Source organism: Taudactylus pleione, unplaced genomic scaffold (assembly GCF_031769625.1).
Source record: "Taudactylus pleione unplaced genomic scaffold, aTauple2 ptg000136l, whole genome shotgun sequence".
In the NCBI taxonomy this organism is placed as follows: domain Eukaryota; kingdom Metazoa; phylum Chordata; class Amphibia; order Anura; family Myobatrachidae; genus Taudactylus; species Taudactylus pleione.
In genome coordinates, this window is record NW_028284538.1 from 140,543 (window position 1) to 156,819 (window position 16,277).

General features: G+C 43.0%; 1 protein-coding gene across 2 annotated transcripts in view; it reads left to right on the top strand.

Annotated features, from left to right (window-relative positions):
• Positions 1–10,243, top strand: part of SSRP1 (structure specific recognition protein 1) — a 43,872-nt gene extending 33,629 nt beyond the window's left edge. For both annotated transcript variants that reach the window (XM_088473468.1, XM_088473469.1), the window contains exons 9-16: positions 292–364; positions 4,875–5,007; positions 7,240–7,285; positions 7,392–7,518; positions 7,683–7,853; positions 9,420–9,511; positions 9,593–9,815; positions 9,925–10,243. In XM_088473468.1, the coding sequence (XP_088329594.1) occupies positions 292–364; positions 4,875–5,007; positions 7,240–7,285; positions 7,392–7,518; positions 7,683–7,853; positions 9,420–9,511; positions 9,593–9,815; positions 9,925–9,984 (925 nt within the window). In that variant the 3' untranslated portion in view covers positions 9,985–10,243. The remainder of the gene's footprint in view (positions 1–291; positions 365–4,874; positions 5,008–7,239; positions 7,286–7,391; positions 7,519–7,682; positions 7,854–9,419; positions 9,512–9,592; positions 9,816–9,924) is intronic.
• Positions 10,244–16,277: the final 6,034 nt, after the last annotated feature.

Here is a 16,277-nt window from a genome sequence, read left to right on the forward strand (position 1 = left end):
TCAACAAATGTAAAATACAATTCTGCGTATGTGCGTCTGAAATAGTGTTTGTACCGTGCCACAGTAACTATCGGAATCGTGCTCGTGGCAAATTACATGCATGTGCAGTAACAAAAAGTGTCTCAACTGCATCTTACATCGACATAGCATGCAACTTAGAATCAGGCCCCTGGTGCTGACTTTTTAAAACAAGTAAATAACTAGGCTGATACAAGCTGTTGCTGTTTCGTGAAGGCTTTGATTTGCATGTTATTATCTTTGGTGTTCTAAGCTTTATTATATCCCTACCAGGGAGGAATACGGGAAACTCTTTGACTTTGTGAATGCCAAGAAACTAAACATCAAAAATAGAGGCCTGAAAGAGGTAAGAGCTGTTAACCATAACTAGTTTTCTCTTTCTATGTGTGATTTTTGTGTGCTTTCTTCTCACTTTCTTATGTATCTTCTTTATGTCAGAAGTCGCAGGTCAGCAATTTCTGCCCCAAGTTCAGGTCATATGTTTGCAGTGCGTGTGTTCTAATCTATAACATGCATGAAGTTTGTCACTTCAGTAACAAAATGTAAGATGTAAGATTGTGATCCATAAAAGCTGTCAGCGGGATAATAAGCAGATCTTAAAGTCAGCAATCTCCTCCATCACTGTTGGCAAGTGACTATTAATGTGCAGCAGTTCTAAGCTTCTAAACCCTCATTTCTATTGATGACATCGACATCACAACTCAATATACTCCCATCAGCCATAACATTAAAACCAGCTGACTAATGTGTAGATCTCCCTATTGCCGCCAAAACAACTCTGACCCATCGAGGCATAGACTCCACAAGACCTCCTGAAGGTGTACTGTGGTATCTGGCGCCAAGACATTAGCTGCTGGTCCTTTAAGTCCTGTAAGCTCTTGAGCTTTCTGGCTCAGACTTTTTTTTTTATTTTTCCCAGCACATCTCCCAGATGTTCGATGGAATTGAGATTTGGGGAATTTGGAGGCCATGTCAACACCTTGACCTATTTGTCATGTTCCTCAAACCATTCCTGATCAATTTTTGCAGTGTGGCAGGGCGCATTATCCTGCTGAAAGAGGCCACTGCCATCAGGGAATACTCTTGCCATGAAAGGGTGTATTTAGTCTGCAACAATGTTTAGGTAGGTGGTACGTGTCATACATCCACATGAATGCCAGGACCCAAGGTTTCTCAGCAGAGCATTGCCCAGAGCATCACACTGCCTCCATCAGCTTGCCTCCTTCCCATAGTGCATCCTGGTGCCATGTCCTTCCCAGATAAACGACGCACACCCGTCCGTCCACATGATTTAAAAGGAACCGTGATTCATCAGACCAGGCCACCTTCTTCCATCGCTCCATGGTCCAGTTCTGACGCTTATGTGCCCATTGTGGGCGCTGTCAGCGGTGGACAGGTGTCAGCATTCACTCTGTGTTTAAGCAGCCCAATACTCAGTGTGAAATAGGACCAGGCGGCCTAGCATTCTCTCCCCACGCGCATCAATAAGCCTTGGTTGCCCATGAACGTGTCGCTGGTTCACTGATTGTCCTTGGAGCACTGATAACTGCATACAGAGAATACCCCGCAAGACCTGCCGTTTTGGAGATGCTCTGACCCAGTTGTCTAGCCACCGCAAATTGGCCCAGCTCATTCTGTTTGAATCCAGCCCATAAGAAGACCTACAGTAGTCAAACTGATAAGCTGACTTGTTTATTTTATACTATATGTGAGCTCTCTATGTAAAACTATTTCGTGTGTGGCTGGTTATCCGTTTTATATTTCAATATAACTTTTCTCAGCCATTTCCTGTACTTGCCTACTGACTGGCGAATTGTGGTGAGTCCCACAGGGTCCCGTGAGTGGTCACCCTCCTGCATCACACCCACTTCTCTGTGATATGGCGATTGTGAGATTTGTACCGCAGAGTAGGAGCCATAAGGACACCACCACCACCCTGCCCTTCCCCTCCCCACAATGGACACCTACATTTTCCCTACATGAACTTTCACAGTTGGGAGAAAATAAATATAGTTGAATTTGCCATTACCTGACAAAGCTGAAGCCTGGACTTTCAGTATCTCCCACTGATGTGGTTGTTTGGACATCTCCCACAGCATTATATCTGCTTCCACATAACAGCAGTAAAACATATTCTATACATTAACAGACTGTTTCAGACTTTGCATTATTAGATTAAACAACAATAGTGTATATTTTGCAGAGAGCCTTGTTATGGTATTTTCCTTTTAAGCTTAGTGATGGCAAATAATCTTATGGGTGTGATCCAATAATGCTTAGTGAAGCTGTTATAGTGGTTAAGGATGCGTTCATATCTATATGTGCATTGCATGACTGCAGTGATCTGTGACTTTTCCCTTTTTAAAAGCTGCACTAAAGTGGCAGTACAAGATTGGTGGCTACAAGTGCCATAAAAAGAATAGTGTATCTGCTCTTGAACCTGACCATGCAGGGATGCGGTTCACTTAATTTAATGTACTACCTGTTCGGAACCTGGAAAAGGGGATCCTGCATTCACAGGTCATACAAGCTAATGAGGTCTTGCTGCCTTTTTATCGATTAAAGTCCTTAGACCTCTTACGTAAGAGTCGGGTAGATAATTACTACCGCTTTGCATTGCTGCGGTCAGTGTGATTCTGACATGGACCCTATCTGTGTGGAGTTTGCATATACTCACGTGTTTGCATGGGAATGTTTCGGTTTACTCCCACAATTCAAAAATATACTGGTATCTTAAAAGGTTTTTTTTTAAAAAAAATGGGCTCATAGGGGTGGTATGCCGTGTTTTGGAGAATTTAGACTGTAAGTCCCATTGGGGTAAGGAACGGTGGTGAATGATTACATATTGTTTGTACAGTGCTGCTTAATATGATTGGTATAATTGACTATTACCTGTTAATGTACTGGTAGAGAGACACTGTATGTGTATAACGAGTATTCAAAATGTGACTCTCCAGCTGTTGTGGAACTACGGATCCCAGCATGCTCTGCCATTGTTCTAGCAAAGCATTCTGGGATATGTAATTCCATAGCTGGTTGAATACCCCTGTTGTATAATGTCCATATTGACATGTTGTGGCTTCTGCTTTCCACACTCTGTATAAACAAAAGGAAGTGACCTGTGGTGGGAAGGTGATTCAGGGATTGCTTTAGAGCTGTATTCGTTATATATAGTGGTCCTACACCGGAACTTAGGATGATCACAGGCTATGGTTATTTATCAGTAAAAGTGTGTACACACGGGTCGATTTTAATTAAAAAAAAAATTTTAATTTATTTTTCTTCTGGACGACTGAACGATAACGACGTCGTTATCGTTCAGTCGTCCAAAAAATCGTCCAGTTTCATCACCAAAACGATGAACGATAACTACCAATGCGCGCTCCCGTTTGCAGTTGGTACTTGCCATTCGTCGCCCGAACCTCCCGTCCAGCCTGACGATAATGTCAGGTTGAACATGTTCAGGGATGAGGGAGGGAGCCCGGCACTGAACAAAATCATTCTTGATTTCGTTCAGTGTTTGTGCTCAGTGTTGTTAACGACACTGAGCAGACCCCTGCCGGGGACACAGTGCTTTCCTACCAGCACCTTCTAACAGAGGACCTGGGGAAATGGTTGGCTGCCGTCTTATGTTGAACCTTTGCTACTTAACACCTAAAATTGGTTTTAATGGCTTTTCAGTTGCCTCCTTTAGGCTATTTGTATCTACCTTAGGTAGACCATCATTAACAAGGAACTCTGTGCAGTAAAATCTTTCGGCCTTTCTGGTCCTTAAGGGGGCCCATACATCTGTGACTGATTGCCGCAATTACCCGATCCCCTGATACTTGGGTTGGGGATAACGGGAAACTCCAAATCCCTGATTTGCTGATTCTGGCCAAAAAATTATCATCAGGATTGGCATTCCAGATGCTTTGTTCTGTTATGGTATTTATGCTTTGCTAGATGTAAATTTGCATTGGAAGGGGTTAAACTAGTATGGGCGATGTTCTGTTTCCTAGACCTAGAGTGATGTCTGTGCTCCTTAATGGTTTCAGAGAAAGAGCTTTCACTTGAAGTTAATAAAAATCTCATAATGCCATGTGCCAATGATGGTTGAGGGCACATGTGAAATAGCCAGCAACGCCATCACATGGTAGCTTTGATAAATACAAACCTGACAACACACCTTAGTGTCTATAGCTTAATTATTTTCAGATAAGTCATACAGGCTGCAATGGTTTTCAAACCATAAGACTTACTACAGAGTTGCTTACATCAGAAACTATATACGTAGTGACGAGAAGATCTTTGGGCACGATTCAAATAAACGCGTAGTGAATAGCGCCGGGTATGACCTCCCGACGCTATTCAATGCTGCGCCAAGTTAGGTCAGGGAAGGCTCTTTCTCGCGCCTTAAACAGGGTGTTTAGGCACGAGAACGGGCATTCTCCGACTAAGGGCATAAAACAACATTGCACCTGGACTTCTGTTGGATTTCTGCTCGCATCCCTAGAAGGATGAGAGAAGAAATCCTTAGTCCGGCTTAGCAGCGCAAATGAATTGAATAGCATCTGGCGCTGATTCCCGGCGCTATTCACTTCGTGTTGAATAGAATCGTGCCCTTTGTCATTTCTTTGCAAAAAAAAATCCAGTTTTAACATATAAGGGGCAATTTCTTTATATGTGTGTGCTTTGAATTTCTTTGCATGTCCAATATTTGAGCATTTGCATGCCTTACTGTTGTATGCTATACTACCACATGTATGTGTGCTGACAATATATGCCCTGTGATGCTCAACAAAATACTGCTTGTAACGCGCTTTAGTTTCTGCAATCACTTTGTACTATACAACTGACTCATTTCTGTCCCTCAGGGTATGAAGAAGCCATATGACGACTATGCCGACTCTGATGATGACCAGCAGCATGACGCTTATCTGGAAAGAATGAAAGAGGAAGGGAAAATTCGAGAGAACGCAGATAGCGATGACTCCGGAGACGAGACTGGTGAGAATGAGTTACACATATAGTTATATTTTTCTATATTCTGTTAAGGTTTTAAATTAAACGCAGCTCTTTCAAAAGCAAAACTTTACACTCCTATGACATGAACTGGAACTCACCTGATTGTGGGCATGGATCCTATTTATTTCTCCTTCATCCACTGGGGGACACTGGAGCATTACGTTGGGGTATAGGTAGTGGTGGAGGAGCCTGGCACTATTTGTGTCCTACTGTGCATCTCACAAAAAAGGCAGTGTCACTACAATATGGGTATACATTTAATGGCTTTATTTTATTGTAAGACTGTGCACTAAAATTGCTCTGACATAATCAGAAGGGACCAGTTAGTATTGCTCTGATGCCTGCTTCCCCTGGCTCTTCCCAGAAGGGACCAGTTAGTATTGCTCTGATGCCTGCTTCCCCTGGCTCTTCCCAATGCATGTGATGTAAAAGACTCACTGAACCTCTTCCATAGCTCTGGAAGCCTACTGTGATAGGCATAAATAGCGCTACTAAAATGGTTATACACAAACAGAATTTGTTGATACTACGCGCAAACACCTAGGTCTGTGTGGGAGCGCTGTATGCCTTCATAGTATTGTACTGTTGGTGCTCAAACCCTTGTGGTGTTTGTAATTGTGCTTGGAGGAACTCCCTCGAAATGTACTGATGCATTAGTTCTCAGATAACGCCCACATCAATTAATGCAGATTGATCGTTTTGTACTGTCTGTGCATATTACGTGCTCAAACCCTTGTGGTGGTTGTAATTGTGCTTTGAGGAACTCCCTCGAAATGTGCTGATGCATTAGTTCTCAGATAACGCCCACATAAATGAATGCAGATTTACTGATTAATAGCAAAACAGAGTGTCATTAAATACAGAATTGCAATGGCAAATGGTAGTTTGGATAATTAAAGAAGTTATAACAATAGGTTCAACAATAGATTCAGCCAAAAGACTGTGGACCTCATTCAGAGTCTCTCGCTAGATGCGATCGCTCGCCTCCAGCGTATGCAAATTTGTCAAAGTGACGTAACGGGAAGCGATCGCTCGCCAAGGCATAAGCACGCCCACCATGTCTTAGCGAGCGCCCAACGTACGCCCAATCACACAGACAGAGCTGCCCACCAGCACACGTCATCTCCAGGAAGTGTATTAAAACATTGGTACATCGAGGAAAATCGGAAGCGATCGCAGCACTTGTGGTTGCCTTACCCTACCGCAAGCACTGCGAGGACTTCAGTGTAAAAAACAGTCATGTGACGTGTACTATGACGCTGCCTGTTAATTATGCACGCCTCTAAAACGGCGTTGAAACACTCAGGCACGCCTGCGTTTGCACCTCCACGCCCCCGTTATTAGTGTCCTGCCCCTGTTACCACCCACAAACGGCCTCTCCTGTCACTCAGTTCACTGGGCTGTCTTTGCTGGGCGAGCGAGCGGCCTGCGATCGCACAGAGTAGTTTGCGCACGCGCAGAACGAAGCGTGCGCATGCACGTACACAAACAATCGGGCCGCTTGCGAGCACACAGCGCTAGCGAGAGACTCTGAATGAAGTCCTGTGTCAGTCCGGAGGCAGACCGTAGATAATGGTTTAGGGAAAAGGATAGCCTCGTATGAAAAAGTCTTGTATAATAGGTGCATAATGCTCCGACTTGAGAAATTTATCCTAAAACAGGGTTGCAAACAAAGTGGATGTCCGCAGGATCAACAATACGATGAAGGCGTACATCTCTCCCACACAGACCTAGGGGTTTGAGCGCAGGATCAACAATTTCTGTTTGCGTTTAACTAGAAGGAAGGACATCCTTCAAGATACTGGCAGCACATCCCAAACCAGCCAAATTACCCCCAATGCGCAGTGGCCTTTATTCGGTTACTAAAATGGATATAGCCTATTAATTTAAGATCTGCCCCTTGTAGATATATAAGGGAAGGCATCAATTAACATCCATCTAAACGGAGGAAATCTGTATACTATCAGGTGAGGAAATCTGGCAGCACAACAATTACGCATAAATATTATAAAATGTTTCATTTTTACTTCTCCAAAAAAAAAAAATCAATGGGCTTTTTTTTTTGTATGGTGGTATTTTTTTAATCCCAGAATCATTTTACAAAGTGCCTTTCGGACAAAAAAAAAAGTCTGAAAGACAGATGAGACCGCAAATTGGAGTTAATGCTGTGTGGTTCTTTGTGTGTTCTGTTGAACGTGCTGTCATTTGTTATAGATGAGTCGTTCAATCCTGGAGAAGAGGAAGATGAAGTTGCAGAAGAGTAAGTACCTTCTGTAACATCTGAAATATCACCTGTGACTGGAAGACGTTCTGTGCTGTGACTCCATCCTGCATCTCCGCTAAACCTGTATTTCTCCTCTATGCAGATTTGACAGTAACCCCTCAAACAGCTCCTCCAGTGCCGGCAGTGATGAGGATGAGGGCGAGAAAAAGAAGAAAGCCAAGAAAGCTAAAGTTGTTAAAGAGCGGAAACCACGCAAGAAAGCAAAGGAGGTAACAAGCCCAAAATAACTGGGGTATGTGAGATAGAGAGGGGCTCGTTTGTTAATTTTGCTAAGACGTGAAGTATGTTTTAGTTGGGCTGTTGCTAGTCAGACAATGAAAGCAAAAGAATAATCGTATCATTGGTCTTCTAATCTTTTTCATTTCTCATTCAGGGCAAAAAAGTGAAAGACCCAGCTGCTCCCAAACGCCCTATGTCTGCATACATGTTGTGGCTGAATGCAAGTCGTGAGAAGATAAAAAGCGAGAACCCAGGGATCAGCATTACTGACCTGTCCAAGAAAGCCGGCGAGATCTGGAAGGGCATGACCAAGGACAAAAAGGAGGTAAGAAGCCTGTCGTCGGAATGTAGGGATTATGTGTAACGCTTTTCGCTCTGGTGGTATGCCCATAGCAGCTAAGGGTACATGATACCACTGTGAGTTTGGAATTACTTGGGCAAAGTGACTCGCTTAGGAAAGATGAAATTCACCTTTGTTACTCTTTGGGGCAGGTTCAATTAGCCAGGGGGTTTACCCTGTGTCTAATTGTCAGCCCTGAGCAATTCAATTGACTACTGCATCCCTGCGCCTTAAATGCCAGGGGGTGAACTTAAGGCGGAATGATACCCATAGAATCCAGCACTTAATGCAGAATCTACGGGTATTAAACCTGGAGCTTTTCCCTGCGCAGTAAACGCGGGCTATTGAATCTGCCCCTATACACACACAGCCTGTGAGACAACCCATGTCTAAAGGGGCTATATTCAGCAATTACTCAGGAGCACTGTCTCAGCCAATGTGCTACACTGTTAACTCTGCTGTTAGTAAGTCCGACCCCAAGCCCAATCTCCTCTCCCTTTTTGTGGGTCCACAAAAGAAAATTTGCGGATGCTAAACACAGAGCAACATCTTAGACCAGTCCACAACAGTAGCTGTAATCCTTAGTTAGCCTGTTCACTGAATGTACATTGTGTTGCTTGTAAGGAAATTGTTCCATGTGAGTATTATTATTATTATTATCCTTTTATATGGTGCCACAAGGGTTCAGCAGCGCCTAACAAAGTGCATAAAGAATTGAGCAGAACAAGAGAACAGTGACTTACAGTACAAGACAATGCAGGACAACTACATGTATATAAACATTGCTGCAACAGCGGTCTTATCACTCAAATAAGTAGTACGTTGGCAGAGGTCAAGGTTTAGGTTCCGTAAGTAATAAGGTAGGAAAAACACACAGGGAAGAGGGCCCTGCTTGTGAGAGGCTTGCATTCTAAAGGGTAGGGGTAGACAGACAGGAGTGACACAGATGAGGTAGACAGCAGATGGGGTAGGCAGAGAGGTGGAGAGTCTGACATGGAGGGAGAGGTAAAGAATTCCATAGAAAGGGAGCTTTGTAACTGAGTGTGAGAAGCTTGAATTGGTTTCTGAAAGGGAAGGGGAGCCAGTGTAGGGCTGGTAGGAGAGGGGAGACAGATGTAGTATGGAAGATAAGCCGAGCAGCAGCATTGAGGACACATTGGAGTGGAGAGAGGTTGGAGTCAGGGAGGCCAGATAGGAGGAGGTTACAGTAGTCCAATCTGGAGATGACCAGTGAATGGATGAGGGTCTTAGTAGAATCCAGTGTGAGAAGGTCTGATCATGGAAATATTTTTGAGATGGAATCTGCAGGACTGTGAAAAGGTGAGGGAGGAGTCCAGAATAATCCAAGACAGCACACTTTGGGGGCTAGAGGAGATGTTTGTGCCATCAATAGATGATGAAATTGTGAAAAGTGAGGTTATGCAGGAGGGTGGGAAGATGATCAGTTCAGTCTTCGACATATTACAGTAAGTTTAAGAAAGCGCTTGGAGATAGCAGAGAGACATAGGTAGTCTTCACGTCTTTCTTAACACACTATTATTGCTTTCCTAGGAATGGGACCGTAAAGCAGAGGAGGCCAAGCGTGATTATGAGAAAGCAATGAAAGAATACAATGAGAACGCACCATCTGACGCACCCAAAAAGTGAGACCACCTGCCTTTTTTGGAAAGTGATAGTTGCCCTTGTTTCATGACAAATTTATTTTCTGATTGTTTGTTTTTAAGGGAAAAGAAATCGAAAAAGGAGAAGACCTCAGGGAAGTCTGAGAAGACCTCAGGGAAGTCTGAGAAGACCTCAGGGAAGTCTGAAAAGACCTCAAAGCCGGAGAAGAGGAAATCTGGAAAACCAGCATCTCCTGTTAGAACGCCAGTTAAGACCAACACCGTTAAGAGCAAAGAGTTTGTGTCCAGTGATGAGAGCAGTTCTGATGAAAGCACGCACAAGAAGGTTAGATTCCACATACAGGAAGAGGTCTACTTTGGCCTTGATCACTGTACTTATTTTTTATTTTTTATATATATATATAAATAAATAAAAAAATTCTTTGTATTTTCAGGGATCAGATGAAGAGATGGCGAGTACTCCTGCAAGTTCCAATGAATCCGGCTCTGACTAGTCAGCCACTGTGATGAACTTGTCAAATAGTTACAGCTGCATAAAATAAGATCGCTCGTCCAAACCAGTTTGGTGTTGATGGAAAACGGGCTAGATTGCTGGGGAAGTTAAATAAAATTGTACATTTCTGTGCATCACGGAAGCATGTTACCCATGTAGAAATCCCCATATGTGCTTTACGTTTCTCCATTTACTGTTCTTGGAAGTTTTTCATTTAATTTTTTTCCCTTTTTTGTAATAAAATATTTTTTTTGCTTCCCGTTCTGGTGGTTGTTTTTTCTTTGTGTGTGTTTTTAGTCCTAATTGCTAATTTCATTCTGCAGCATTCACACTGCCTCTGCCTTCGAGCACTTAAAACAGGCCTCCTGCACATTAAGTGTATATAATTAGGTTAAAGAACCTTAAGTAGAGTCTCTAGTGTGCAAGCAAAGTGCAGGGATCAATCTGAAGGCTTAAGTGTAAAAATCCCAGTTATCATCCTACCTGCCCCCCCTCCTCCCTCAGTCATATCTTAAGATTGCTGTATCTGTATTCATGTGTGCTGTATATAAATTTCTGGGAGTTAAAGCTATCTTTGGAGTGTTAATAATATTATCGCCTTTAACTGCTGTAGCTGGACGAATGTATGTTAGGTAACGTTCAGCACCCTGATAACATCAAAACCAATTCAGCTGCGATAAACACATTTATGAGGCTGATCTGTTAGGAGATGGAGAGGGAAATGGTGATGTGTTAATTGTGAGTGGAGTAGACCACAGGAAAGTATTGATGTGTTAATGATGGCACTGTGGTTTCCCCCTGTGCAGGAAACATTTCATGTTAATTGATGAATCTGAAAGTAATGTGGGATTCCTAGAGGCAGCTGAGAGGAGGAAAGGGGAAATGGATGGGAATTAAGAATATAGACCGACCCCCCCCCCCCCCCCCCCCCCCCCCAAAAAAGAAAACAACAAAAAAACAAAACCTGGGCCCCTAAGTCATAAGTAAACACTTTAACTAAGATAATAAATACAACAAAATTATTTATTGAGATTCTATTGTGTGTGTATATTTCTATTTTTCTTTTTTTAATGCATTTCTATTACAGGCTTAGGTATTGTACACGTGGGAGTAGAAAAATGTCCATTAAAATAAGAAAACAAGTGCTTTGTCCATGCTTTTAACAGAATGTTCACATGGTGTTTGTACAGCCGTCTCACATCATAGTGCACTATTCTATTCCAGTTGTTCTCAAACCTGGTGCTGAAGGCACCTTAACAGTCCAGGTTTTAAAGATATCCATCCTTAGCACAGATGGTTAAATCAAATTGCAATACTAATTAAGCCACCTCTGCTCAAACATAGATATCATTAAAACCCGCACTGTTAGGGTGCCTCGAGGTCTGAGTTTCGGAACCACTGCTCTATTCTTTCCTTAATGTATTGTACGGAATGTGAAGACCAGTTGTTGAAGTGTGCCGGTATGCGGCGGTATGACATACCGGCACTTTCATTTGCACTGACTCGGAAGTGAGTGGCTGTACAGTGGGGGAGTGGCTACCAAAGCAGCTGCCGAGTGCTGCTCTGTCTCCTCTCCTGCTCTCCACGGTGTTGTGCTGCCTGAGTGTGTGCTCAGCCACAGAGAGAGAAGCTGAGATGATAGGAAGTGAGGTGCGCCTGCTGCCACTGATTGTAGTGCGAGGGCAGATGTTGTGGGTGTGAAGGGGGAGGGGGTTTTGGCGTCTGCCGAGGGGCAACATTGCGCCTTGTGGGAGAGTGGATTTTGTCTGACAGTTTATAATATACGCTCACCCATAAGAGTATACTATAAACGAGATGACTTGTGTAGCACATATTTCAGCATTGTTTCATACCTAGTGCGTAAAGTCTGAGGACTTAAATGCTTGCCTTGAGGCCAGGTTATGCCTTACAGTCTTGGTCACACTGTTGAATTTTTGCAAAAACACCCCACATACCTCTAGTAATTCCAACACAGCCAATGAATTAACTACTTTAAAACATGGAGACTTTTTAAAGGGCAACGGTCAACCCTGTGGCCACATATGGCTTTCTCCTGCAGCACCCAGCTAATTATTGTAACTGTATACTGTCATACTGTATGTTTGTTATAGATGGTAATGCTCATTTACGAAGCCTGCTGAATCAGCAGCATCCTTAGTGCCTTGTACATTTGGTAGTGATGAAAAAAAAAAAACATTACTGACATTGTAATGCCCCTTACACATTATAGTATAATGCAGAGGTTCCCAAATGCACCCCTCAAGATTTCCCAACAGTTCAGGTTTTAGAGGGCTCCATGGTTGGGCACAGGTGACTTAATTAGTATGAAGAGGGTTTGAACTGCACATCCTAATTTTAAACATATCAAACAAACAAAGAAGAAAAACTGAAATGTCCAAAAGGAACTAGGAATGCACTAGGAAGTCCTTATGTTAAGTTAAAACATAACTTTTATTAATATTCAAATAATATCAAAAAGTAGCGAAAATAGGTTAAAATTATATAAAGAGTGTGAAAAAGAGTGAAATGTGTGTAATAAAATTGATGCAGCGTCCCTGCTAATCCTCCAAGTCTCATTACCATCAACTGTATGGCGATATTAAATCTTTATATTCTCTGTATTTTGTGCAGCTCAGATAGATTAAACCTTCTATGATAGGTCAAAAGACATTCATCATATTTTGGAATGGTAAATCATATAAATTAGAAGGTTAGTGCCATATGATGACTCAGCCAGTATCCAATGAGTTAAACCCAAAGGTGACAGTTGAGTCAAGATAATTCACAATGAAGCACTTGATTTATATTTATATATTCCCTTATAATAAGTAACAGAAATCCGTTTGTTTAATGCACATTATGTAGAAATCGACCATATGTTACATCCAGAGTATGTCTGTTATTTATAAATGTTGTTATCCTAATGGTGGATATTCATTCACATGTAATTGGAATTGGTACTTACACATATCAGTTCTCATTTATTGATGATGAATAACAGCATTATCTCAGTCAGAAAACAGTGACAGTCATCATATGTGGTTGATCCGGCGGCGTTTCCTGCCTTATACAGTATAACACAGTAGGACATAATAGGAGGAGGCAGGGAACGTCGCCGGATCAACGCGGCGTTTCGCAAAAAGCCCGAGAGGGTTTAATTCGCTCTGCATTGACAGCGCGATTTATGTTAGACTTCTGGAGAAAGGTGTAATACTTAAACTGTACTGACAGCGCGACTCATGTCAGATTCCCATTTGTGGTAGACAACATACAGGTGTTTGTGAGCTCCTGTATGATCGAACATATGAGGGACTTATTATGGGAATACTCCTTTTACTCTATATGCAAATAGGGAATATGAATTTAACCACATATGATGGCTGTCACTAAACTCCAGTGAATGAAATATCATGTATTTTATTTACATATATTTATCTATTTACATACTCATTTCCCAGAAAGCACCCGTTACAACTATACAATATTACATCTTTCTAAACAAGTAATAGTGCAACTTTGGGAGATGCTACACATCATTATTTATCCCTATCTATGAGGACAGATATGTGTAAACATTGATCACACTTGAATGAACACTCACCATAATGGTAACAGTGTTTTGGAAGAATTACTTATTAATTCCCTACTAACAGTGGGCACAAAAAACAGATATACTCCCGATACATTAAATAGTAGATTCCTTTATATGAAGGAAACACTCATACTGAAACTGTACAGCACATATATTTTTCTGACAGATATAATGCTGTTATTCATCCTCAATAAATGAGAACTGATATGTGTAAGTACCAATTACATGTGAATGAATATCCACCATTAGGATAACAACATTTATAAATAACAGACATACTCTGGATATAACATATGGTCGATTTCTACATAATGTGCATTAAACAAACGGATTTCTGTTACTTATTATAAGGGAATATATAAATATAAATCAAGTGCTTCATTGTGAATTATCTTGACTCAACTGTCACCTTTGGGTTTAACTCATTGGATACTGGCTGAGTCATCATATGGCACTAACCTTCTAATTTATATGATTTACCATTCCAAAATATGATGAATGTCTTTTGACCTATCATAGAAGGTTTAATCTATCTGAGCTGCACAAAATACAGATAGAGAATATAAAGATTTAATATCGCCATACAGTTGATGGTAATGAGACTTGGAGGATTAGCAGGGACGCTGCATCAATTTTATTACACACATTTCACTCTTTTTCTCACACTTTATATAATTTTAACCTATTTTTGCAACTTTTTGATATTATTTGAATATTAATAAAAGTTATGTTATAACTTAACATAAGGACTTCCTAGTGCACCACCTTTTGGACATTTTAGTTTTTCTTCTTTGCTTGTTTGATATCTCTATTAATATGTCCGTTGTAGCACCCCTCTCTCTTTGATTATAAAGATAGATACCGGGGGGAACTCTAAAGAACATATATTATACTCTACAACTCTTGTGCTACTGGGTCACACAAATTTTTCTAATTTTAAACATAAGAGGCGTTACCATGCTGAGACTTGTAGTACAATGCAGAGGACAAAAAACACTGGTGCACTCTCTGGAAAAATTGGGACAATGATCCTGATAAACTACAATTAAAATTAAGTATAAGTGAGGTTCTTAGTACAAGTTTGGCCAAAATTGTTTGCCCATCCACCTAGTAAAGGTGAACCCCATAAAATGGGTCTCTTACATACCTAATAGAAATGTCAATTTATTCAGCACTTACCTCCCATTCTAATATGTAGACAGCAATGTAGGAACCTGTGCAGGTGATTAAAAGGGGATGTAGTCGGCATCCTGGTGTGCAGGATGACTGAATACCGGCGCCAAAATCCCGACAGGTCAGGATCCCAGCACAAGTTTCCCGCCCGTCTGCATCCCGAAGGTAAGTATTAGGGTGTTAGGGGGGAGGTTAGGATTAAGCATCGGGGAGGGAGTATTTAGGATTTGGGTGTTGGGAGGGGAAGGTTAGGCATAGGCACCAGGGAGGGAGTGTTAGGTTTAGGTACTAGGGGGGGAAGTTAGGGTTAGACACTGGGGAGGTAGGGTTAGAAAAATACTCACCGCTCTTCTCTATGGATTCTAATCAGCGGCATCCCGACAGCAAGGATTTTATACTCAACCCAAAATAAGGCAGATGGGGTGGGGTGCAAATACCAAGCTGAAGGAGTCACTGCCTTCAAGTGTAAAAAATACACAAATATAGTGAAAAGTGGTCTTGGACTGCACACCCTAATTTCTACTTCAGGGTCCATAGGGTATCCACAGGATACCCTGGGGTATAGGTGTGACGTCAGTCATCGGGCACCATAGAGTTAAGCTTTTCAGCCTCCCAGGATGCACTAGGGTCCCCCTCCTATACCCCGCCCCCGAACCAAGGCACCTCAGTTTCGTTTGGTGCCCGGCCGGAGTCGGGTGCACCTGTTGGAGTGGGGGCTAGAAGAGCCCCTGAAGCTTTTCTTCATGCAGCTGTGGCTGCACATCTGGATGTACAGCATGGACAGTCAGTCCTGACGTCCATGCTGTCTTCCCTACACCCCCGCCTGTACCAGAACGCCGGTACCGATCCGGGGATGCTGGTGAGCATCTGGGGTCACAGCTAGCGGTGACCCCAGATGTTCCGGACCATGGCCGGATTCAAGGGGGACAGCAAGGTAAGCAGCGGGGTCCCGCGGTGGGTCCCCCCTGTTACATGGTCCAGAGTCCCCAGGCAGGGGGCTCCCTGGGGACTGGCTGCAGCGTGGAGCCATGTAAGAACCTGCGCTTCCACTACCCCCCTGGGACAGCGGACCGCAGCAGAGCGGTAGCGCTGCGGCGTCCCGGGGGTTAAATGCATGCCAGGGGAGCGCGCCTTCCCTGTCTCACAGCCGGCGCCTCCCCCGCTGCACACAGCCCTCTCTGCACACTGCCGACTGGTCCTGTAGCAGCGCTCCTCCCCCAGGCCAGCCTCCTTTCTGCTCCTCGGCGGCTATCTTTCCTGAACGCATGGTGAACGCTGCTGGAAGCACTGGACGGAAGCATCGTGGTCTGGGTCCCCCCGCATACCTCTCCTCCGCTGTGGCAGGTCTGTGTATGCAGCGCTGTGTCCTACCAGGCCCTGTGTCTGCGTAGTTGAGTGATCAGCGCTGTTAGTGCAGGAATTGATTTTTCTTTGCATTGTATGTGACTGTGCTAGCGCTGCTGCCTGTAACTTTTCTTCTGACTGTCAGCTTTATTACTGTCCCTGTCCTTTCTGCTAAGCCCTTGTGG